This window comes from Sinocyclocheilus grahami, unplaced genomic scaffold (assembly GCF_001515645.1).
Source record: "Sinocyclocheilus grahami isolate Dianchi unplaced genomic scaffold, SAMN03320097.WGS_v1.1 scaffold438.1, whole genome shotgun sequence".
Taxonomy (NCBI): Eukaryota; Metazoa; Chordata; class Actinopteri; order Cypriniformes; family Cyprinidae; genus Sinocyclocheilus; species Sinocyclocheilus grahami.
In genome coordinates this window covers 449932-476162 of record NW_015505617.1, presented here as the reverse complement: position 1 = coordinate 476162, position 26231 = coordinate 449932, and the positions used below count along the sequence as shown (strand labels likewise).

Below are 26231 nucleotides of genomic sequence, written 5' to 3'. Positions count from 1 at the left end.
GCTTCTCATCACTGCTACTTGCAAGTAAAATGGAAATATAACCCTTTCAAAGCTTTAAAGTTGATGTGAAACATGTAGAATGCTGTACACTGTCAATAATTGCCCCATTTGTGGAATTATAGAACATCATTATGACACTGTAGCATTACATCCTGCTTGCTTGCTTTACAGAAACTCATACATACAGTCGTCACATACACAGGCCGCTTCTTGCGGAAAAAAGTGCCACAAACCACAACTGATTGTACATTAGTGGAGATGAACCAATTCACCTCCTGTTTCGTCAATTTTGGCATGACTTTGCATTTCAATGGAGAAAATGACATGGAAATAAAAAGAAATCAACTAAAAATGGCAACTGAAATCTAACGTGTGGTTGTGGTCAAACAGAAGTGACAGCGTGTGTGAGTCTGTGTATGTGTGAGTGTGTGTACGAGTGATAGAAGAGCTGCCTTCAGCAGGCCTCAAACCAAGAGAAAGGCACCAACCCTTCACTCTTAGGCAGTGCTGCACTGAGAGTTTCGGCATCGATCGTTAAGCTCTGGCGGTCCCCCAAGGGATACTCTGGGATCGTTTAGTAGAGTCTGTGATGACTCCGAAACATGTTACCGCTGAAGCGTAATGGCTTTCAATCTCCCTTCCACCCTTGCAGCCATTAAATCAATGCAGAAGAGGAGGGTCAGCAGGAAAACGCCCCGATTGCGACGCCACGACAGGCTTCACAACCTTGGGAACGATGATATATATTTCGTCCCCGCGATTTAGAAGCTGATTGTTAACGGAGCTAGACCTAGGCTCGGTTTAGCAAAAAAAATTTACTCGAGTATATCAACAAGCTCTCGATTTAACGTCTGACGTCTGGATGGAATGCAATCCTACAAAACAACAATTGCTAAAACCCTGCTGTGAACATTTCGATGCAAAACAAATAATGCTGAGAGGCAAGCTGTGCATGTATGTGTGCGAGTGTGTGTATCTGTCTGAAAGAGGCTGCCATGCAGTGTTTCGGTTTAACGCTGTTCATTAACTTGGTAATTATTGTTCTACTTTTTTTTTTTTTTTCTTCTTTAGTTTTTCTCATGAAAAAGCCAAGAGCAAAGAAACCATTCTGTCTGTATTGTGGTGTGTGTGTGTGTGAATTTTAAAAAAAAATGCATTTTCTGTTTTCTGCTTTTTTCCCGTCGAGTAGTTTTGTTTTTATGCTTTTTTTATTTTGTTTTTGAGCTTTTTTTGACCGTATGAAAAAAAGCACAGAGAACATTGAAAAAATCAGTGCAGACAATGGATACGAAACAGGCAAAGTTTGTCTGGGCTGATGCCATCAAGTTCTTTTACATCCTGATCCCAGCAGGTGCTCCAATCTGAGAGTCAAACGTCCTGCCAGCTGCCTCCTCCACTGGCTTCCTCCGGGGCACCGGACTACTACGTTCTTACACGGGTGCCAGTATCAACACAAAGCAAAATAACTTTTTCCAGTGTCAAGAGCGACACACAAGGTCTGTGCCGACATGCTCTGGTTCGTTTTTCCCAGATCAAATCAGAGCAAAGCAAAATGAAAAACAGAAGACTTCTGTCCTTTCATACCAAGCCAGCAATCCCGATCTTTTTTTAGGGGGTTTTTGTTCCTGTCTTATGCTTCAAATGTTTCCTTTCAGTGCCAGATAGCAGTCACTGAACCTTGTGCATACTGAGAAGGGCTCACAGTTCCCTCCCGTTGCCCGTATGTGCACATTTATGCTTGTTCACAAAGCAAGTTTTTACTTTTCAGAAGTTTAAGACATTTCAGCTCGGAAGGAAAACAAACCATCTTTTTAACACTGTCTTAAAAAAAACAAACAAAGGCAAGAAAGTGTCGCTGCGCATCATTTCGGTCGCCCGTGAGGTGACGGGCGTGAAGAGCAGAGAAGAGTTCACTCTTGAGCGAAGAGTACGAGAAGTCAGCACACATCCTGAGCGTTGCCGTATTTTTTTGTTTGTCATTTTTTCCCACGCAGAGCCTACTTCGGGGGCCGGGTGTTGCATTTGGCCGCTTGTTCCATTGGTCTCTCCTCAGAACGTATTGGCAATGTTGTTTTCCGTGTTTGGTTGTTTGCTGTATACGACATAGCTGCAGGTTGGTTATTGTGATGTGTCCTTGGAAAAAGAAAAAGGAAGTTCCAGAATGTACAATGAACATGATTCTCTAGTAGAACCGTTGTTACGTGATGAATGGCATGTGCGTTTCGGTTTTATACATGTAGCGTTGAGTATCCGTTCCATGCTAATGATTGATTTACTGTACACAAAGAGAATGACAGAAAAAAAACGGTGGTGTTTGGCAGTGTCTGACCTTCAAGCTAGCACTCGGTAAGGCATGGCTAATCGCTGATGAAAAGACTTTTAGAATCCAACAACGTTTGCCCACGCTGCCTCACATGTTCCTCCTGGTGATGTTTGCGGCCAGACCCCTCATGTGCACTCAAAGTCTGTTGTGAATGTTCCCGTCTGGGCCGGTGCACACCTGTTCTCCTCTTCGATCTCACTCGTTTTCTTTTTCTCTCTCTCTCTCTCTCTCTCTCTCTCTCTCTCTCTCTCTCTCTCTCCCGTCTCCCTCGGCCTTAGATATGTCGCTTCATGTGCAAAGCCAAGTGATCAGACCTGGAAAAACATCTGTGAAGAGAGAAGGAAAGAGAGTTAGCTTGGATTCACTTAAGGAAACACAGTTATCATCGCACTAAAGAGGGACGCAGTCTGAGTTTCTTGGAAGACGTGTGGCGGCTTTGCAGATGGAACAGAGAAAACAACATTTGGTGTTTGGGGAAAAAATGAATTTTTAAGCATAGCCAGCTTTTTGCTCTAAAACTGGTGACAGATCGTTTTGAATGCATATCTTGCTAATGCAGTTAGCAGGGAAGTCTGTGCTGAGCCTTGTGAAAGATATCATTTTTGGGAGTGCGACCACAAATCACGCCGAGCCTGTTTGAATTAAGAAATTATTTTGAGGCTGGAGGTGAAATGGTATTGTTTAAACTGTGCGGCCGCATTAGTTATGTAGCACTTGAGTCATGGCGGTTGGTTTCTCGTTGTGGGCCATGGGCTTTTTTGTCTCATCAATTAAGCTCACATGTAGCCGCTGCTGATAGGAGCAATACATAAATGTGCTTGGAAAATACAATGTTGCGATGCCATGTCTATGTTACATTTATGCGGCTATGAGGATTCCAATATTACAGCTATAGTTTTGAAAGTGAATCTTAACTGGAATTAATAAAAATTCAGAGTTTAGAGAGTTGGAAAGGAGTGGAGAATTATAGTTTCAATTTGCCTCTGGCTGTATCCATTATTAATTAGTCAAGAGCCAAAGTGTTAACTCCACTGTTGCTTTTTGGATGGGAAGCAGCCAAGATAGAAATTGGGGTGGAAGGAGGATGTACATCTACAGGTAGACACAGTTGGTTTTCAAATGAGTCATCTTGATGATTTTCTATATTATATATCAGTCAGATGGTTTCTGGTTTTCCCCAGTTGCTTTGCAGAATTCTGTTCTGAATGTTGAACAAATTTACAACCATTTTTTCAGTATTTTCATTCTTTCTCTGTATGGCCCTTCAAGAAAATTCCTCTGATCATATTTGCAATGATCAGTCATACTTGTATGCTCAATGAGGGCTTAAGTTCTATGGAGTGTAAAAGCCAGGTTTTAGAAGTTACAATCCCATTAATTTTCTCTATAGAGGAACTGTTTTTTTCTTTACAATTCCATAGAAACCTTTCAAGACAGACCTACCATGAGCTCTGAGGTTAAAGGGTTAGTTCACCCAAAAATGAAAACGCTGAACTCATACGTCATCAACCCGGAGCTGCTTCTGTGTACAACTGTTGGCGCAAGCTACATTAAAGTAATTATTACGTTTTGAATATGGATATTTTTCTTACAAAAACGCATCGATTCACTACAGGAGGCCTTTGTTCACCCCCCGGAGCCGTGTGAGACACTTTTTTTTTAATGGATGGGCGCTTTTTATTTAACTTCTTTTTGACTGAAGCACTGCAACACCTGCTGAGTGGCATTAAACTGCTTGGAAGATCAAAGACAATTTTTTTAATATAACTCTGACTGGATTCGTCTGAAAGAAGAAAGTCATATACACCTAGGATGACTTGAGGGTGAGTAATTTGTGGGCTAATTTTTGGGTGAACTAACCCTCTAAGAAAAAAAGCTCAAAAAATTTATTTAATTGACATTGTCCAAGTAAAAAAGCGCAGTTCACTACTTATGAATATTTTTACAAATCACAAATTTCTACAAATCAGTATTTTTATATTGTACCATTGCTTTGGTATTCACAGTTATTCCCTCATAAAAGCCATATTATATCCATTATTGAGTTTTTTTTCTTCTTATGTTCTAATGTTAATGTTCTAATGTTTTCTAAGTTCTAATGTGAAAAATGAATGGGGAAAAATGTTTCCAGAACCAAAGCCACTAAAAAGTGGGTGGTTACTGTGGCATTGTTAACAATATCCCCAACCATTACCAGTGCTACCATGACAATTTTTTATATTGTTTCATTTTAACACAGCTGGACTGCAGTATTGGCCAATTAGCATCTGGCAGTGGATTCATTTTATGCAAATGACAGTTGTACAATTTCTTTTCAATCAGGTATGTGAATTTTTGGCAGAGCCTGATGACATTGTATATTACATTCAGTTAAATTTTCGTTTGTGATTTGCATCGATCTTGGCGTGACTAGGCTTTTAGGTGTGTGTGTGTGTGTGTGTGTGTGTGTGTGGAGGCAGGGCAGAGTGACTGGACAGATGGTCCTGTGACTCACTGTAAGTGGCTGCTACACCAGCTGGCACACCCTTAGATCTCATAACCCCTCCCCCCACCTCTCACTCAACCCCTCTCAACACCCGACAGGGGGCTGTGCTTGATTAGGCAGGATTAATGATGCCCAATACACTGGTGTGTGTGTGTGTGACTGTGAGACAGTATGACTGTGTATGTGTAGGCTGACTGTATTTACTGTTAGACTGCCCATGACTGTTGCTCCTCATAACCCATTGTGATGATCACACAAACACACGTGCAGTCAGTAATTACATCTAGAAAAGAGAAACAATACAACTCACGCTGTTCCAAACTTGTAGGCCTTTCCTTTTATTTTAATGTTTAAACCTTTTTTAATGTATTTACTTTCTTTATGAAGGTTACCTATTAGTAGTTACCTTTTTTAGTTTCAGTCTACACTGTTTTTACTTAGTAATACTAGTATTACCATACCACATTTGAAAATATGGATGTAAGAATAATTTCACCAAATAATTATTATAGTATTTATTAATCAGTCATTCCGCTTTTATTTTTACATTTGTATATTTAACTTTCATTTATCTTTCTTTCAGTTTTAGTCATTTTAGTACATTAACTTAGTTGTATAGGTTTGGAACAATATAAAGGCGAGTAAATGATGATAGAACATGTACATTTTGAGTAAACTGTCTCTTTAGTTGTGGGTTTAACAATAACTGCTATGGTCTTGAGCAAGACCTTTAACCTCAGGTTGCCCCAAAGGGACCATCAATGTAACTTAAGACAGTTGCAAATGTCTGGCACTATACCAAATTGTAGAAGAAATGCCACATTGTGTGTTGTTCTATTATTGTTTATTCTATTCTATTCTATTCCTATTTCTATTTCATGATCTGATCAGGAAGTTCAGCTCTGTTACTGGACTCACCCCGAACTGACTGGAGGCAGTGCCAAAGAAGAGAACAGTTGCAAAACTGAAGACTATGATGGGCAAATTTGCACGTTTTCAACAGAGTGCACTCTGAATCACCTTTAGCCGCTGGCTTATTCCATCCAGATTCAACTGGGCTTCCTTCCTGCCATCAGACTGTACAGTACTGCCTACTCCTGTCATTCCTACACATTACTCTTGATTGCTGTCCCAGTGAAGAGCAATAATGCTGCACAAGGTCACTTTCACATCCCAGCAGCATCGCTGTTCACACTTGTAATACTTTTTCCACTCTATATACAACACCCATAATGCAATGCACAACTAAAAATGGATGTGCTCCCCAAAGAGATTCTTCAAGGTTTAGTATTAAAATGCTTCCCAGGGAATGATGGGGTCTATCTGTGCGGATTCTGCAGCGGAGCTAAATTGCTTAGGCTAAACTCCAAATTCAGAAGATGCCCTTGTTTATTCCTGACATGAGGGAGAAAGAATTGCCAATGTAGATTTGCTTATCCAAGCCGGCTCCTCCTCCTTTTGTCATGCAATAGCTGCCAAATACTGAGTAATGAGTGTAGGGACACAGATTTCCCCATGCCTTCCCCCAGAGAGTTCCCGTGCTCGGCTGCGCCCGAGGGAAAATGGCGCTGTTCAGGTGTCCGCAGCAGTCTGCAGAACAGAGGCCGTCCCAGCCGTGTCTTGTCCGCTGGGATCAGTGGAGCAGAGAAATGTTCAATGGACAACTTTCAAAAGGCTGTAGCGAGGTTGGTTTGATGCCGACGGCGAGACAGGAAGCTGTGTCTAATTGTGCTTCCACCTGGAGCTGGCTCAGTGGGCATGCGGCCTCCACTGTGTAATTGCCGCCCGCATGCCAGGCCCGAGTGACAGCTTCCTAATACTGTCACCTGACAGGCTATCACTCTTTCTCCCCATGCTAATGCAAATCTCTCTTTTTCTCTGCTGTTCCTGTGTCTCTTCAACTCTTTATCACCAACACACATACAAACACATGTTCACCACTCTGCATCATGTGTCTGCCCTAAAATAGCCCTTAAGATTTAAACGGAGATCCCACAGTCACGGAAAACCTAGAAATATGAAATATAAGGGAATTTGTGATTTCCTGTTTCCTTTTTTCCCTGAAAAACCTGTATTATGTAGAATGTATAAATGTATTTACTGTATGTTCAGCTATGAAATATTTTGTTTGAAAGAAATTTGATCTTTGGGAGTGTAATTGTTATGATTTAAGCAATTTTTTTAAATTGTAACCTAACCTAGTAGTCATGAACAATTCAGTGGTCAAAAGGTGTGGGAACATTGTTTAAATAATTATTGAGAAGTGTGAATCCAAATTTGCATACTTCTATGCACTCAAAGTAAAGTAATTTGTTGGTTAGAGTACTTTCAGAAGACTTAAGGCCCGTTCACACCAAGGACAATAACTATAAAGATATAGTTCTAAAAATTCTTCTCAATATTAAAGGGGTGGTTGACTGTTTTTTTTCTAGGCTTGGTTGTATTTATCGGGTGCAGTCTAACATGCGTTTTTTTTTTCTTTTAAACGAAGCATTAACACATTATTTTTCACATAATTTACCTTTATTCTACACCACTCTGTCTCTTCTCCCATAAACGCGCTGATCATTTCCTGCTTTTATGAAGCCCCTCCCTTAGAAATACATGATGGGCTCAGATTGGTTAGCTGGCCTAGTGTGTTGTGATTCGCTAAACCGCCTCTAGTGCGCGTCTGAACGTCACGCCCCTCACCTCAGCTGCATGTGCTCCGGTTGTATTGTAAATAACGGCGTCGTTAATATCGCTTATCAGTTTGAGCCCGATTGAGAGGCAGAGGATATTATTGAAGAGGATCTTGCAGAACCTGTGTGCAAGCACGGCTTTTAATGGCATGTTTTTTGATTGTTGTTGTCTCATACTTTTAGATACGCTGTTATTTGTAAATGCTACTGCTTATGTTAACTTTTAATATACGGTTTTATTTAAAGCTGATTAAAGGTTTAATACAGTATGGCAACTGCTTCTTTTTTAATAAATCTGCAAAAATGTCAACAATTCTGTTTTTCTGTCAATATGGGGTGCTGTGTGTACATTAATGAGGAAAAAAAAATTAACTTAAATGATTTTAGCAAATGGCTGCAATATAACAAAGAGTGAAAAATTTAAGGGGGTCTGAATACTTTCCGTACCCACTGTATGTATGTGAAGCGTTATGTATAACGCTTCTCATAGCTATGTGAAAATAAGTGTATAAATGGAATAGTTCATTGTTGGAGCTGAGCTGAATGAGAGAGATAGAGAGAGCGAGAGAGATGCAGAGCGTGTAGAGCAGGGGAACACGAGGAACAGTATAAAGAACCTCTGCTTTAGAACATTGATTGTGAAACTTGTGAATTCATTAGAATCGTTAGAAGACAGAATCACGACTCGTATATGAATAGATTTTTACGTGCACCCCTAGTTTTCTCTTCCTCTTCTCTAAAGCAGTGCAGCATGGCCTCGCCCCCTTCGTTGCATGTTCCCGAGGGTGGGTTTTGTTTGGTTTTGTGATGTCACAAACCCGGGAAGTAACTAGTTGTAGTCCCTACGAGCCGTTTTTGTAGGCATTAAACTGCCAGAATTTTAAAAGACGATATCTCCATTTGCATTGAACTTTCAGCGTTGCAACTTTGTAGTTATTGTTTATACTCAAATAGCAACATTACACACTAACGAACGTTAAAAAACTGAAATCGCAATCAACAACTGCTTTTAAAGAATAGCAGAGTCCACACCACAGATATAATGATAAAGGTACAGAGAAACTATATTGTTGGAATCACTTTCAGAATGATTTTTTTCCAGCTGATGAAAGATAAAAACATTGACATCCAATCAGAATCCATCCTGCTATAACAAGCTTGAGAATTTAAAACGGCAGACGAGCTTGCGCTTAGAATAAACAGACAATATCGTTCACTGATGTGGACACTAATATAGTTATCTTTATAGTTCTCGTTCTTGGTGTGAAAGGACCTTTACAGTTTCATTTAATTTCTTTAGACAAAATGCATTTCATTTATCATTTGTCAGCAATAACATCAGAATAATTGTTGGCTTGTTGTATTGACCAGAATTTGAATATCAGTGCATTTCTAATAGTAAAATTGTGATTAGTTACTCTACATAATGTCCTACAAAAAATGCTTACTGTGTGCTGATGTTTCAGTATTCAGTCAAAAACCCCCTCATCAAATATGCTGTGTCTTTCCTCTAGAGCCCTACGTGCATCCATTTCATCCTGTGCCTCTCCCCAGCTCTTTTATATTACTGTTATATAACTCTCTTACCTCCGAATGCACACCCGTGCCTGTAACTTCTCTTTCTCCCTGCACTCAAGCCACAGTGTGGGCATACGCTGTACCGATGGGAGGACGGAAGAAAGTGGAACAGAATGAGATATTCGCAGTAATTCGGTAATGGGTATCACAGGACCAGACTGTGAATGAGTTATTCAGCAGGGAACTGGGCCTGCACTAACTTCCAATGAGCCCTGATGCAGTACGGCTTATGTGCGTGCCATCAGAGAGAATTCGAGAAAACAAAAGTGAAGGGAGGCCATGGGTTCTTTTAAGGGAGAGAGTTTAATCTTGTGGTCTCATAACTTGAAGAAATTTGTTTATGGGCGCTTGAGGACTGTGGACTAGTGTGCTTGAGTGTATGTGTGTGTGTGTGTGTGTGTGTGGGGGGGGGGGTGTTCAAGAACCAAAAAGGGTTAAATATGTGCATACATTTATTGTGAGCTAGCATTGCAGCTTTTGCTGTGTGTCTCTTACCTGTCGCAGTGGTTGCACTTGAAAGGTTTGGCACCAGTGTGTTTGCGGTAGTGCCTCGTCAGTTCGTCGCTTCGTGCGAAACGCCATTCACAGCCTTCCCAGGAGCATTTGTAAGGCTTCTCACCTGCATGCACAAACACGCATCATTTAATCCCTGCTTCACCATTCACACACACCTGTACACAGATGGTGCACCTCTGGAGCGAGGCAGCCGCTGTGCCACTGTAGGGACTGTCAGCAGTTCCATTATCTACATCATTCATTACTGTTTCTCTCAATCACACATCCAAGCCAGCCAATCAGATCGCTTGCTTTCTCTCCCGGTCGACCAATCACATCTCTGTAGCCCAAATCTCCTACATTCTCAGTCGTCGAAATGTGAAAAATGCTGTCTTCTCAGGCAATATATGGAGACAATCGTTTTCTGACACAGAAATTGATTCAATCAAGGGTCATTTTCCATCTTTTCTTAAATTGAAGAGGAGCTGCCTAAATGTGCTCGGTCACCATAACAGAACAAATTCATAACCCAAAGTCAAGTATCCAAAATGAAGCCATTTGTGCTAAATGTTCTCCACCCTCCCAGTGAGCTCTGAAATTCAAATGAAGTTAAACAGATGGGAAAGGAGATACCAAGTGTTCCACATGCCGTATTTTTATGCCTCAGATTTAAAGTATGGCCTTGAGTGAGGTAGGAAGGGGGGTTTCAGCACCCGAAGACAGGGTCCCGGCACAGTTGCAGTGTTCCTGGGGAACAGAACGTGCTTCAGCCTGAGGCCTGGGTGGGAATGGGGAGGGTGTCGATGGCACTGATTCAGATCCGGAGGTGGTAATGATAATTGGGGTCTTAATGACGCTTAATGGGAAACAATGCCATATTCACAGCGCAAGAGCTGCCAGCCTCTCCAGCAAACAATGTGTGCACCAATCTTCCTAACTAGAGTAAGGCTCCATTAAATTTGAAGTTGTCCAATTGGAAATAGTTGTTCACTAAATTGATGCTGACCATGCGTCTAAACTAGGATGACCACCATGTTGGTAATTTATTTATTCAATAAAAACATGATATTAGGCATGTAGGCTCATTTTAATCCTTTAGTTAGGTTTAGGTTAAGTTTTTCAAGACATGAAGTCTGAAAGTTTAAAATGATTGTTAGATTTATTACAATCAGTCAGACAAAGTTGGTAGGTTGCTACGGCATTATGAGCAGTTGTTCGAGCATTACTAAGTGGTTGCTCAGATTTTCCAAGTAGTTCTTTTCTATGGTGTTTGTATCTATGTGTTTCTATGTGCCTTGGATAGGCAGTCCAGATATATAGATGGATGGATTGACGTATGCCTAGACAGATAGATGGATGCACAGATGGATGGATGAGCAGACAGATAGCCAGATTTTTGGTTTTTGATTATTGATAATTAATCAAATTATCTTACTCAACCAATCTAATACCATCCTAACCAGTTTAAACCAGTCTGGACCAGCATAGAAACTCATGCTGTTCTATGCTAGTCTTTCAGCAAGGAAGTGCCTGGACCTCCAGGGCGGACTCTGGATACTGACGGAGAAAATCATAGAGAGGAATGGAAATGATTACAGGCTGTTATTTTCCTTTCTCCTTTTCCTTTTTTTTGTGAGGAAAATATGATCCAATAAGATGTGGAGAAAGTGGAAGGTATTTGCTTACGCAATGTTTCATATCCCAAAAATGTATGCAGTTGATATGAGCATACATATTACTGTAATGAAATCAAAGTTTATTTATCCCGTCTCGTTTTTTAGCTTTATGATGCAAGATGAGGTAAAGGATGACATAATGTCGGGTTTACCACTACATCACTCGGTGGTCCTGGAAGTCTCTTATGATGCAACACAAAGTAACGAATGACAAGGCAGCGGCGACTAGGAAAACGACTCCAAGTAAAATTTCTGACCGGTTCCTCTTTCCATCCCCCATAGACATATTTCTTGACTTTCGATGACAAATAGAAGAGAATTTTTAAATATAATACAATGAACTTGGCCTGTTTTCCACTGGTTCACCTCTGGGAATACTGCAAACAAGCAGCGGGCCTTCTTTGACATCTCTCATCTTTCTCTGCCAGGCAACACGCACACAGACAAACAGCAGGTCAAAGCGCCTTGAGGTTTATTTTATTATGTTTGCCTGTCCTTGAGCTCCTTCAATTTATAAAATCAGTTGGAGAAAATATCGCCACGTCTGCTCTCGTGTCTGTGACTGCTACAAGTGCGCAGGAAGAGCATCTCTGTGTCATTTGAAGAGTGGCGGGGCCGCAGGTGTGAGACGGCAAACGTTTCACACTACACTCACAATAATTGGCCAAAGACCCCCTCACGCTAGCTCCCTCCTTATGCCATAGCCCCCTTCCTCCCCCTCTTTATTTCCTTCCCTCTCTTGCCGTATGACAGCAGCGAGGCAGGCTTGGACCTGCAACCAAGGCAACCATAACACAGGCCAATTATAACTTGGAGAGTCATGGATGCATGATGGAGTCGCCTAGCAACCAGCCGAGAGAGGTAGAGAGAGTGTTAAAGGAGAGAAGACCGAGAGAAAGAGCCATCCAGTCGGTATGCAACCTATGGACACTCCGCAATACCAACCAATTATTGCTCACTTTTGATATGCATGATGTAGTTGCCTGGCAACCCCAACTGTACCCAGAGAGGGTAGGGGAAAGGTGGGATTCATTTGGCATATTGGCACTTCAATTGGTATCTACAGCTGCAAATAATCAACCTATTACAGTCTTTTGATATAGTCTCCTAGCAACGAACCCCCTCCAAAACAGCAAGCTCCTTCCCTCGCACCAGTGTCCTAGGTGTGTACGGTGCGGTTAATTACATTTCCTCTGGACAGAGTGGCGGTAAGCTATTATTGTGTAGATTTCAGAGGTACTGAGTGTTTAGATTTCAGAGGTACTGTCCAATTATCATCCATTTATTTTGTCTTCTCCAGTGGCTCATGTTGCATTTCAAAATGAGCTCTCTAATTCTAACCCACTTTTACCCTCCAAATCCCATTCAGGGATGTGCATTTAACTTCAGCAAACATTGTTGATGAAGCAAAGTAGGACCATGTCATTAGGCTACATGGCTACTCTACACATTTATGAGCATAAACGATCAAGTGCGAATGTGAAAGATTACTTGAGTGACTTCTGACACCTGATCAAATGAATTTGTATATTAAAAAAATCTGAATAAAACTCCCTGATGCAGCTAACCTTACATGCTTCAGTGTGCTTTTGTTTTCTATCCGAGAAAGCGTGGTTGTATTTTTTCAGCATTCTTTGGCATGAGGGTTGTGGATTCTTTTTTTGTAAAGACAGCATCAAGATAAAAATAGTTCTAACGATTTCATACATGTCAAGATTTCAGCATTCTGCTCCATCCGTTTCTCACTGTCTAGATGTTTTTGAACACAATCCATTTTAATGTGAAGTTTTAAAACATTTGGACATGCAGTGTGTTCTTAGGTAAACTTTTGGGATTGCCCAGTCAAATCTAGTCATTAGCTTGGTTGGATTTGTTATTTCGCCAGCTGATTAATGCATGCTTAACAACATCTGTCTCTAACATAATGTAATATTACATAACGCAATTAATATTCATGAGAAAAGCTTTCACCTTATTAGGATTTGTTAATTGCAGTGTATAGATATGTCCAATATCTCCATATCACCTCTCAAGTTATATTAAAATATTCAGTTTGGAAAAAAGTTATGTATGTCTTATTTCTACAGAATTTTGAACATTCTAATTCAATTTTCAGGGTCAGGAGTGCTCTTAAGCAAAAATATGTAGGCTTCGCTTAAATCCTGTTGTAATTTTTACAGAAATGATAACCAAAAAAACAGGATTAAGCCAATTAAAAGAATAAATATGTCTTCTGATAAACACATAATGTGATGAGCCAGCAAGCCAAAATGTCTCTTCAGGGTTTTATTTTCCCTTTTTTTTTTTTCTTGCTATTGCCTATTTCCCTTCATTTTCAAAAGTGAAACTGCTGTCTATACGCTAGAATCAGCCCAAAAGCGATTCGCATCACCAGCACTCACAGGAACCTGCCGAGTCAACAGCTGGCCACAGGGGCCAGATACGCTGCATTGAGGGCACTGTCACAGTAGGTTTCGGGGCCACGGCAGAGTGCAACACGCTCTCAGGTTCAGCGAGAGGGCAGAAACGACGGCACCGGAGCGTGCAAGCCTGAATTAGCTGGGAAACGAGATTTAGCTCAGTCGGTCTATCAATCATCTTGCAATTACTGACTGCACTGGCAGGTTTTGAATGGTGTGGCTGGGTTCATTTTAGTCGGAGATTAAGGTGCAGGAGAGAGAAAACCAGCTATCTTGCTGTGGGGTTGTGCTGCAAAAATCGAGTTAGCTTCACAAGATCTCTTGTGACCCTTCTGTAGTATCAGAGGCTTGGCAAAGAAGATTTTCCAAACTTTGAAACTTCATCTCATTACACGCAGTTAGATTTTATATACCAGAAACCTTACTCCAGGAAATCTAAAAATGCTACATGTGATGCTAAATGCTAAAAAACATATGATGTTATTGGAGCAGTTAATCACCTGTATGTGTCCTCTGGTGTGCCTTTAGATGGGAGCTTTTTGTGTAAACCTTCCTACAGCCATTAAACTGGCAACGATGGACCCTCTTTTTGTTCTCTGGAATGTCCCCTCCGCCTACCGTTCCCAGTCCTCCCTCTCCGTCGCTCTGTGCACCGCGATTTGGTGGCGAAGGTAGCGAATGTGTCGCCACCACCTTTGCCGCCCCAAGACCGACTTTCTTGGCCACCAATTTCAGCGTGAGCGTGCCATCGGCTGTGGCGGTAAGAGTCTGTGTAGGCTTGACAAGATGGCGTCCCAATTCCGGCGAGGAAGGCGGCGTGAGGGACGTGACTGCGTTTAGCTGGGCGGGATTAACCCCTCCGCTGACTTCTTTCAGCCCTGCCACGGTATTCTTGGTGTTGGCTGGGGTATGAAGGTTTTTGGGATAGGATACGAGCAGATGTGGCGGGCTGGGCTCATTGGATAAACCGGGCAGCAGGGGGTCCATCAGGTCCTCGTCGCTGTCTCCCTTCATGAAGGCTGGCGTTAGGAGGCAGTCGAGCTCCTCGTCGAAGAGTTCCGAAAGCCTTTTGGGCTCCGTCTGTAGGTACCTCTCCAGTTCCAGACATGTCTGCAGGAAAAACAGAAATGCATAAACATGAGACGGTAAGCCTCAGATTACTCTTTAAGTCCAGTGATGTTTATAAAGGGAATGCTAACCATCTGAAAAACACTGTTGGTTACAGCTGAACGTGCTACAACGAAACACGTGGCACGTCAGCACATTTCCATTTGGGATTTGGTTCAGTTGGTCGCACCATGGAAGGTGTAAGTGACTAAATCTGCTACATGGAGACTTTTGGACAGAACAATTTTGGAGTGCAGCTGGGGGGCAAGATTTTCTGGGAGAGAAACTGAACATCCGTGGAATTATTTCACTTGCTGCGGTTGAGGGAACAGTATTTATCCATGTAGCATAGCACATTTCGTACGGTGCTTATTGAGCGAGAAATGACCGCCTTATTACTTAAGATACCTTTCCCCTCACCCTGGTTTTTCCTCTGATGAATACTTTAGCAGACAGAGGGAGGACGGAAGAGAAAGACACCGCTATCATGGCTCACTGACTGCTCACTCAGCAGTTTCTTTTTCAGTGGTTTAACATTATTGTTCCCCAGTCACAGTGGCCAGTTTGGATATTAGAGTCTTCTGTTCACGGTGTTGCGGTAAAAGCAATTTAGCAGTCAAACAGCAGTAGAGTAAACCTTCCAACTCTTTACTTCATGTCAGCTGTAAATTACAGTCAATGTACATGCCCTATCTTAACTTATTCTGTCATCTCCTTTACCTCAGACCTAAATAAATCGTCCAAAAAGAAGATTTTGACTAGCATCTGTTGTCTGCTGATAAGCTGCACTTTTTATTCTATTTTACTGAATTGAAATATGCATTTGCATGAGGTCTGAAAAAAATGGAGAATTTTTTTTCCCCCATGTACACAAGAAATTAATGAAATGTTTAACCATTTTAGCAATTTTGCTTATTACTAGAAGAAAATTAACAGTAAGAAAAACAAATCTACATGACATAATATATATACGTAACCTATTCGTTTGATATTTTAGGGAATCCCTCTCAATAGGATCATATTTGGGGTCCTTGGCATCAAGAAGTTTGAAAATCCCTGTACATATAGGCCTTTTTTTAGAGGTTACTGTTTAAAACCTAATGCAGAAGTGTTAGAAACAGTATCAGATTAATTCTAATGCAATGCAATCCCAGCTACTGCTGCAGTAAAATATTGACCATTCAATTAACCTGAAGCCAAATGGTTCCTGTGCACTTTCTCTGACCTCATTAGTGACACCAAAAGAACAGCACTAATACTATAGCTACAATTTGACTCATGTTATGCAATACAGCAGAGCCTTCAACAAAGACTAAAATAACTGAAATGCAGTCCACTGCAGCAGCTACAATTTACCACTGCAAGCTCTCCCTCTGAGCTCTGCATTCATTTATGATTCTGAGCACTACCTGGAAAGTGCATGAATTATCCATACACTGAAGCTTTTTTAGCCATGTTTTAGCAAGCAGGAATTTTAGCAACCGAGAGAGATCATGCACCTCTGGAATTATTCCATTCTTGTGCATTTTGTAGGCCTTATTACTTTAATAGATGCTCTGAGGACGTACCCAACCTGCATTGATAAGCACAGAGCATAAATTCTCTGTGTCATGCAGCTTAAAGCAACATGCCATTGAGAGATGACAGAGGGTTGAAAGAACTTGGCATAAGCACACTATATTTTCACACACATCTGTGCAACAGCATAAAAAAAAACAGAAAATGAAATGTAGATGAGGTGAATCAACTCTTCTGGACTGGCTGCTAGTGTAGAAAACCCCTTCATACCCTGCTTAGATTGTACGCACTGAGCTCCATCTATTATAAATGCAGTGCCAGGGGGTTCACAGGCAGCGCTAAGAGGCAATGTCAGACAAAGAGCGGGCAGAGAGAGGCGAGGGGGAGAATCGCAAAACTGTTATTAGCAAATGTGGATGCAGTCCAAGTTAGACACAAAGGGGAAATTATCGCCAATCTCAGAGTCAGTTCCTCTCACGGTCTCCGCTCCCTGCTTGGATAATAAAGTCGGCACATTATCTAAACTAATGTGTTTATATCTCCACCCGCATCTAACAAAACAGCTTTTTTTCACACCCTCTCTATTTTTGGGGTTGAAATTATGATGATTTTTCGCTCATACAAATAGATTTTAATTAAGCATTTTGGCTTTCATCAGATGTCGTTTGAAGTTCTACCTCTTGATGCAAAACTGATCTCTCCTGTGCTCCTCCCTCTCTCTCTCTCTCTCTCTCTCTCCCTACACAGCATGTGCTGATGACTAATTAGTATATATATATATATATATATATATATATATATATATATATATATATATTTTTTTTTTTTTAAGACCGTAGGAAGCGCTGCTGCTAAACATTCCAAAAATGTTTTTTAGGGTCTAATGCAATAGAAGAACCTTTTTATTTTTCATCCCTGCTGGAAAAAAAAAACATATTAAACCAGCAAGCATGTTCCCAGCCTGCACTAGTTGGTCACCAAGCTGGTCTTCTAGGCTGACCAACTGAAAAGTGTCCCTTTAAAACCAGCAAATTAGCTGGCCAAGCTAATAACGGCAAACCAACCAGTGTTAATTTCGTCAACGAAGACGACGACGAAAAATATTCGTTAACAAACCTTTTTTCTGTGACTAAGACGAGACGTTGATGAGCTAAAACTAACGATGATATAATCTGATGATTAAAAACTATGACGAAATTTATGCTGCGTCTTCGCTAACAAGACGAGACGGGATTAGATTGTTATTTGAGGACTACCGGACATTCAAAATACATCCTATAGGCTAAGTTAACTGTCTTGTCTTTCAAAATATGCGTTCCTGTCATTGGATTGCAATCGGATGACGGGCGTTTACATATCTAGTCTCAGTATGGCAGCCACAGTGGACGGATAGGCTACCAAAACGCGAACTAGCGATCTGAAACAATGACCTCAGCACCTGAAGGGTTAGGGATAGGGTGACCAGACGTCCCGTTTTTCCCGGGACTCACAGTTCGTTGTTGATTAACTTAAAACTAAGAAAAACTTAGTGAAGGCAGGATAGGACGGAATTGCGCTGATAGCGGTGCTTTCTCTCGCGCACACTCCACTTCATCAGTTCTCATGTATAGCGCGCAAATACACACACAGCAGTTCAAATGCCTATCGTGTGAGTATCTCACGTAAATATAGTCGGTTATGGCTTAAGTGAATGTAAACAGGTGGGTGAAAACTGAATGCGTGTCAGTATTACACGCATACCTTCCGTCTTAAATGGACAGCATTCCAAATTAAATACCTATCTGTGTCATTAATGTTAACAACAAAAGATGTTAAATAAATGTATACTTGTTTAGTAAACCTACTGTATCTGAAAAATTTGTTTAATTTGTACCTCTACCAAAAAAAAAGAAAATTGTCATAATTTATTCCAGTTTTTCCAAATTCAATCCTTGATTCAAATTTATCACAATCTTAACTTATTTCGTCTAAAGAGAGAAGAATTAATGACTATTTTTGTTTGAAGACTACATATAAAATAGCTACCAAAATGAATGTTGGTAACTGCAGTTTGACTAAAAGTAATGACTAAAAGTTGACAAAAATGCAATGACTTTTCGTCGACTAAAGCTACGAAAGACTCAAATGACTAAACTGTGACTAAGACTATTAAGACCAAATCAAAAATGCCTGTCAATTAACACTGAAACCTACATAGGCTAGTTGAGCCATAGTACGTTCTACACAAACTGATGCTTCAAAGAACCCAAGAGAGCTTCAGTTTTCTTTTTTTTTCCACCAATATGCTGACCAGAATGACACACAGTGTAACATCAGTAACTTTTTTTGTGACCCTAGTCAGCACAAGAACCATACATAGTCAAAAGGAACCCAAGAAAATGGTTCTTTGATATATGTTAAAGATTGTATGTAATGCAAAAATATGAACAGGTCAGTTGTTCCTTCCTGCAAAACCTGTCTTAAGCTCTGGCAATGTTTTTTTTAGTACAGCACAGGCATTGTCAATGATCTGGCAATGAAATCTGTCTATAATATGCCATTATTCCATACCCTGCCGCATTCATAACAGTTTCCCAGGGTGCTGTGATTCTACCATTGCCATTAGCTCTTTTATGACATCCCCTTGTAAGACGGAATATGTGTCCTTCATGTATTGAAGGGCTTTTGGCCTGTTTGCACACCATGTTCATTTATCTATATTATTTCAAGTATTTTGTTTAGGGATCCGCCATGGCTCCTGCACGATTACCTCCGTAATGACACAACAATTACCCGGGAACCCTCGGAGACCACTTGTGCCAAGTGACACGCACTCGCCATCAACCTCAAAAAGTGTTTCGAAACTCTATAGCCCATAAGGACCTCCCTCCAGGATCTGTCTATCCATGCAATGAGAGAGATACCGAGCCGCCTGCAAATTTGCAGTCGGAGGCATATCCTATCTGTCCCGATGACATATAAACCATCATCACAGCAGGGTGGACATCAGAGTCATCTGAGGCCCTCACCGTCATGGATAGGATTTCACGGATCTCGCGCGCCTTTTCAACCGCTCTCTCTGTTTGGTTCCTGCACCTCGCTGGCTGAGCTCAGCGAGGGGAGCTGTCACTGCTGTCCTGGTGTTGGAGTATTGGGGTGAGTAATGGTGGGGAGGCTGACAGGGGTCCAGGGAGGGGGAAGTGAGTGTGGAAGAAAACAGCTGTCAAACACACACACACTGGAGTGAAGCTTGAATCTCTTCACTTCATCTACTGTCATCGTCCCATCCCCCTGCACCCCCGCTCTGGGACTCCTGACATTTAGACAGTGCAGTTACAGCATGGGGCTGTGCACAGTTTGTGATTTACTGCGGACCTCGGTCTGCGTGTGTGTGTGTTGCGGATGGCCAATTGATAAGTGGCCATAAAACCAATGAACTACAATCTCTTACAAGCAGACCTCCAAACAAAAGGCCCAACAAAAGCATGAAAAAGAGCCTCAGTAAAGCAGTTAATAACCAATAGAAGAACTCTTATGTGAAAAGCAAACATCAGTGTGGTACGATCCTGAGCGGTTACCGCACCTCCTTTTGATCTCACTCGTGATTCTCCCCATCAAAGCCAGTGCAGTCAATAAACGGCTGCTTCCATTGCAACCTCACTTTCACAAAAGAGATGTCAGCAACTTGTTAGGAGTCTACCGAGACACGATTGCATCTGAAATTGTAGCCCTAGCCTTCCCACAACCCGTCACTCTCACTAAACTGCAACATTTGGACAACAAACAATCCGTGTGGCTAGCAATAGCAACCAACGCCTGCGGAAATGCATTCATGTGCTACTCACCGTTAAGTACAAGGAGAGAAAACATTGGGATATGGGTGGATGAAGTGACCCTATTTTTTGTGTCCTGTCTATTAATTTAAAAATACAATTCATTCATGTAATGAATTATGAATAGACCTCTTTTACCTCTTTTTAGGAGTGTTTTTTTTATTTTAAATGTGACTTTTTTTTTATGAGGCATTGTTACCCAGTTTGTAAAATGGTGTGACGCCATAAACTTAAAAAAATAATCCCTAAATTATTGTAAAATAATTACGATTTGTTCATGCACATGTATTCCAAGTATAAGCAAAATATGTTTTCACTTTTACATTTTTACTTTGTCAACATGGGGTTCTTTGAAAAATTAAACCAAAACTTTTCCTGAAAAGACAACCATATGAAACCATATGAATACAAACAGTACTTTTCTAAGAATCAATTTTTTTCCCCAGTGTTTTATTGCGGACACTTATACGTCATTGACCCATAACCCCTCACAAATAAAGGAAATCCAACTATTTCCACTGGCCTCCATCCACTTCTGCTGTTTTACTACTACCTACAGCAGACTCGCCCCTTGGCCCCCTCCTATTAAATTTTAATCAGCGGTCTGTGATGGAGTGACTTTTTGCAGACTCTCCCGCTGTGTAATAGCCCTCCTTTTTCCCTGTTTCTGCACCTGTGTCATCCCTCCCTACCCCCTCTTACACTTCCACCTCCCCTTTTTTTGCCAAAATGGTGGGCTCCTCTGAACACACACATACACACACAGACGTTCTCGAGCACGGCGAGGCAATTAGCGCCCGGGTGCCACTCCTTGGTCCTCTCTGCCCCACTCCAGCCTAGTCAGTCTGATAAACACAGATTATAAAATGAATGAATGGCATGGACACATGTGGGAGATAAATGCTAACAGCTGTTAGCGGGGACAAGACAGATATGCTCTTTTAATTTGGGTGGATAATTTAATCCCGTTTCCCTTGGCCCTTGGCCACTGTTGCAGTGGATGGAGGCTCGTCGCAGGTCGTTTGTCAAGTCAGGGGCCCTGTCTTCCGATGTGCAGCATTTGTTTGCTGAGGAGAAAGATGTAAGATGGAGGATACAGGGAAAATGTTTTACTTATAGAAGGCTGAGAATGTCGTGCCAGTCAGCATGCAGTTGAGAGTGTATTTACGCATTTAAGATCAGATGCTTTCAGCTTATCTGTGTGTTTGAGCAGCAGAGAACGATCTTGAAAATTGTGTAATTTTAGTGAAAAGTATGATGCTTGAACGCCATGGCTAAACCATTTGTCATTCTTCAGTGACGTGCTAATGACCACCTGCCACCGATTTCTCTACTGCTGCTTCTGCTTCATAGCTGAAGAGTAGGCTAGGATGGGTTATGTGCATTGAAGTTGACTATCTGTCATCAGGGGAATGCTGGTAACATGTTAAAAATTATCAATTTTAGAGATCTCTAATATCCTGCCTCTGCCAAAAGAGACACCAGAGCCCCAAGAGAAAATAAGCAGCTCTTGCCATGGTGAAATTAAAATGTGCGTCTTCAGAGCTACACTAAATTTCTGAAAAAAAGGGCCAATTACTCACTGAGGATGGTGTCCTATTAGCGAGTTGGCAAAACTGGACACTCGGTGACGAATGGGCCACTGCAAATAAGCCAGAGGCTCTGGCAACCTGACTGCCTGAACGTTTTTAGGGCCAGATTTACTGAGCAGCTCTTTAGCGGAAGAACCTCTGCCCCAGATTTCTCTAGAGAAAATTACTTGGTTTTGTGTCCTGCATTTACATACAGGTTTCATTATTGTTGTGGTTGCCTGGGAACCAGATGATATTTAAATCCCTCGTGTACATCTGCAAATGTAACTTGCATGGCTTGTCAGCGAGCCTTTCTGCACAAACAAAAAGCCAGATTCGGTAGGCTTACGCTGCAAATGCATCTTCACAGGCTTGTCATCAAGTTGTTCAAAACCACCTCTGCACTACACAGGGTCATGCTTTTAGAGACAACACAACTTGATTACAAACAAGTGCTTTTTATATAACAGCAGTGTAGTTCTTCATTACGGCATCTCAAATTATACATCCTAATTGGAAATTATATCTTACAGAGAACATTTCAATGCTGCAGTTAGGCTGAGTAAAACCTGGCTTCAGAAGCCGGGTCTCCATCCACGAATGTTTATAAAAATTCTGGATGGAACCACCAAGATAAATATATAAACACTCATTTACCCTCACTTGAGGTAGGCCTAGATATATTTTGTATTTTGTGAGAGGACATGCACATAAACAGTGCTATGTACATATTTACTGAACAAATGCTTAAATGTGCATTAAAAAGCAAAGTCAGACGATTGACTATTACCTCTCAGAACTGTCTGGGATTCTGTTGCTTCCAGACATAAGGCATCTGTCACTGATTACTAGCAAACGTCGTCAGAACATAGGGATGCATGATTTATCAGTATATCATGTCATATCTTTTTTTATTTTTTTTATAATTTATCTGCATCTGTCAATACATGCTCACTTGCCCTATTTATACATTTTGACTGACCTTTAAAGACATCTCACACTTATTTAAAGAGTGTAAATGCATTAGCTGCTGGGTTCTCTGCTGTAGACAGATGCACAAGTTTTTTTTTTCTTTATGTCTAGTGGCCTGTCTGCCTGCCAAACCTGTGAACGAGTGCGTGTCTGAGTGCTCGGTTATGTAATGACTGCTATCGCCTAATACGAAGACGTTGGCTGCAGTTTAAATCATTATGCCTTGAATATCTGTGTACCGGACTTGACCTTGCTCAAATGCGTACTTGGAGCAATTGAATCACTGGCCCGGTCCCAGTGCCCAGAATATTTTGTATCCACCATTATTTTGCACACAACAAATCTGACAGGAGCAGCCAGGACAAAGTCATATTTTAGGAAGTCAAACACGCTTGTACTAATACTGTCATCTGGAATCGCTTGTCTCGAGATTATCGTTTTACCTCTCATTACAGTTCTTTGACCCAGAACAAAACATGAGGTATCTGTGCTACTTAATGCTCTGTTCATCTGTCTGCCTCATATCTATTATGTTTCCAATCTTGGATTATTATATATTGATGAAGGTAATGTCTGGAGCTGTTTTCCTGATGTGGCTTCTGTTCATCGCTCCTGTTGAGTATTTTTTTTTCCTTGTCTCAGCATGTTCACATCTGTTCAGAAACAATATTACGTGACTCCACTGAGAAATCAGATACTTGTCGTAAGATTGCTTCTAAGTGCTTGCACTGTCCCTCTTCTCGAAAACCATAAAAAGCACCACGCAGATACAATGTAAGGATAATGCAGCTGAGCATAATGGTCGTACAGAGCACTCTCTAGAAAGGCTAAGCTTGGCTTTGGGTTTCAGATTAGTGTAAACTCCATGTACTCATTACTGTGTGACAATATTTACACTCGCACACAAAGCTAATTACATGTTGACCGTGTAATGCGATTTGCAAATTTGTTTTGAAATCCTCATCCTTTTTTTGCCCTCCATTTTCCTTCCTAGTCTTCCTTCTTGCTTTTGCAGCTGCACCTTGTGTGAGAGAGGACCTCTCCAGTGCTGTTCCTGCTCTTGTGTCTCTCTTTGGCTGGTAAACACAGACCAGCTCCTCTGGGAAATGAGAGGAAACAGACAGACAGGAACTCGGCCAGAGATGAGCACAACAGGCTTGGCAGCTGTTTCCATAGCGGCCACATTGTTGGGTTTTGAAATCTGAAAAGACAGCAGGACACTGGTTTGGGAAGTTATTGTGAGCACTGCCTGTATCAGAAAGACACATTTTCCTTTTTCCATTATCAAGTGAGGGCCAGAACAGTGAGAATAGAGTCTGGTGAAGCACTGAAGTGTAGAACGTCCAAGTAACTGGACACCAGAATTCTTTTTATTTGAGATTCAACTTAAACTTTAAATGAGAGACTCGTACACAACACAAATCAAGGAGATCTACAGCCTTTACTCCATTCTTCGGTGTCATATGATCCTTCAGAGTGATGAACAGAAAGTTGAAAAGTTCAGAATTTATTTTAAATAGATTTTTTTGAAGTCATTTTGCCACTTTAGATCAATCTGAGAAAGAAAACATTTTATTTTATAATTTTCTCCACCTTCAAAATCCCAAAGTAATGCTTGCAGTTGAGAATCAACTTGGATTTGAGACAAAACGCTTGAAACTGGACTTGGACTCTGCATCAGAGACTTGTGAACATATCTGCTGGCCAAATATTTAGTTACATTTCTTTGCACTGAATAGCAAGGTTTTAGTCATCACGAATTGTCGCTGCAGTCACCTAACTATCTTTGGTGAGAAAATACAAGCTAATAAAAATATTTGGCAGATTCGTTGTCTAGTGGGGGAGTGCAGGCATAAAAAAACATTCATTAGCTTTAGTTGTGGATGAATTTATCCCCACTGACAGCTCTTGGCGGAACATTAGGGCCCTGATCAGGTTCATGACATAACTGAGGCAGCTTTATTATGACAAGAACACTTGTGAGGTCAGGAACAGAATAAAATACGCACCCATTGCTGTCCACTCCATCAAAACAACTGGCATTATCACTAAGCCTATTCTCTACAGACACATGGCCCATTTCTCCACAAAATACGTTGAGTGAGCATGCATGTAATGCGAAACAAAGAGCAATGCTGCTAATCATGCAAGATAACAACCAAACATTATCTGTGCCCTGTACCCTTAGAGGCAGGATTACTTCACAGATGGATGCTACTACAAGCAAAGAAGTGAGAATTATGACACACTTGGCACCAAAGCTCAGCGAGCTAGCATTTACTTATGTTTATAGAGTTATATATTCAAGTCTTGTCCAGTGAAAACTTCAACTAACTAAATACACCAGCTAACTAAAATATTGCATATGATACCGCATTCTAGGCCAGGCCAATAATAGATCAGACAATAATTTGACTCTTGTTGTCTGCTTGTTCTTCTTTAGTTGTTTTGCAATCCTTTTAGGCTAGATCCATGCATGCCAGACTTCAGTGCCTCGTCCCATCAAAGCTTTTACTTGATAGGACACTTTCAATAATTTAGGATTGACAGTGAAAGACTGTCTGCCGACTTCTCCATCTGCATCCAGCCGCACAAGGAGACTTTAAGTCTGACATGGTGCAGCTGCAGCTAATGAATACCTCCATTTAAAGATGGAAGAGGCGGCTTGGGTGCCAATCAGCCTTTGGGTGTGCTTGTATGGGGCTGCTGAGAGCTATTTCTGTGTACACAAACACTGCTTTTGCTTTTAAAGTATTGTGAGACTTCAGTAACAGAGGTCACAAAAGGGACAAAGAAGCTGTGAAGGAACAGAAAAGGCACTATGGCGTCTCTCAATAACTTCATCAGCACAGGATTGTAGAGGATATAATGCGACCTTGATCGTGTTCCCAAATGAACAAAGTCACTATTAACTCTTTGTGAACTCGGTGAAGAACACCTGATGAATCTGTAGTGGGGGGAGGCGCACAGATGAAGTTGCTGCTGTGCTTTGTGTTACAATGTGAAGTCTGTGAGACGACAAAGTATGATTTGGTTAAACAAGCTTGGTATGTTAAAGATTATGGATTCATGTTTTACTATAGCCTGAGTGTATGTTGTGTTCTGGTTATTTGTCCTTGCTATCTGGTTGTTTTTTAAATAAATTTATAATAATAATCTATAAAAAATGTTTAGTTGGAACAAAAATGTATTGCTATGGTTGTCAGAAATATTAGTAAAAATTACATTATTATCTTTGATCTTGAAAGTAATATATACGCAAAAGTCATTTTTTGCCAATATTAGATATTCTTTTGTTTTTTGAAAATAGTTTTTTTTGCTCATTTTAAGTTTTAGCAATATGGCAAATATTGAACCCTTTAAAGGGATAGATCACCCCAACATGAAAGTTTTGTCATTTACTCCCCCTCATGTCATTCCAAACCTGTATAAGTTTCTTTCTTATGTTAAGCATAAAAATATATTTTGAAGAATGCTAATCAAACAGTTGATGGTCCCCATTGACATCCATAGTATTTCTTTACTATGGAAGTCAATGGGGACCAACAACTGTTTGGTTCTTCAAAATTTTTCAAAATATCATCTTTTGTGTT

General features: G+C 40.9%; 1 protein-coding gene across 2 annotated transcripts in view; it reads right to left on the bottom strand.

Annotated features, from left to right (window-relative positions):
• Window positions 1–1986: 1986 nt before the first annotated feature.
• The window catches only part of LOC107551946 (Krueppel-like factor 7), a 41707-nt gene continuing 17462 nt past the window's right edge, over window positions 1987–26231 (bottom strand). Inside the window, exons 1-4 of one of the 2 annotated variants that reach the window (XM_016233744.1) lie at window positions 14858–14930; window positions 14159–14768; window positions 9563–9686; window positions 1987–2649 (exon numbers count right to left, since the gene is read on the bottom strand). In XM_016233744.1, the coding sequence (XP_016089230.1) occupies window positions 2598–2649; window positions 9563–9686; window positions 14159–14768; window positions 14858–14860 (789 nt within the window). In that variant the 5' untranslated portion in view covers window positions 14861–14930 and the 3' untranslated portion in view covers window positions 1987–2597. Of the gene's footprint in view, window positions 2650–9562; window positions 9687–14158; window positions 14769–14857; window positions 14931–26231 lie in introns of those variants that run through there. The other variant, XM_016233743.1, reaches the window with a different exon arrangement.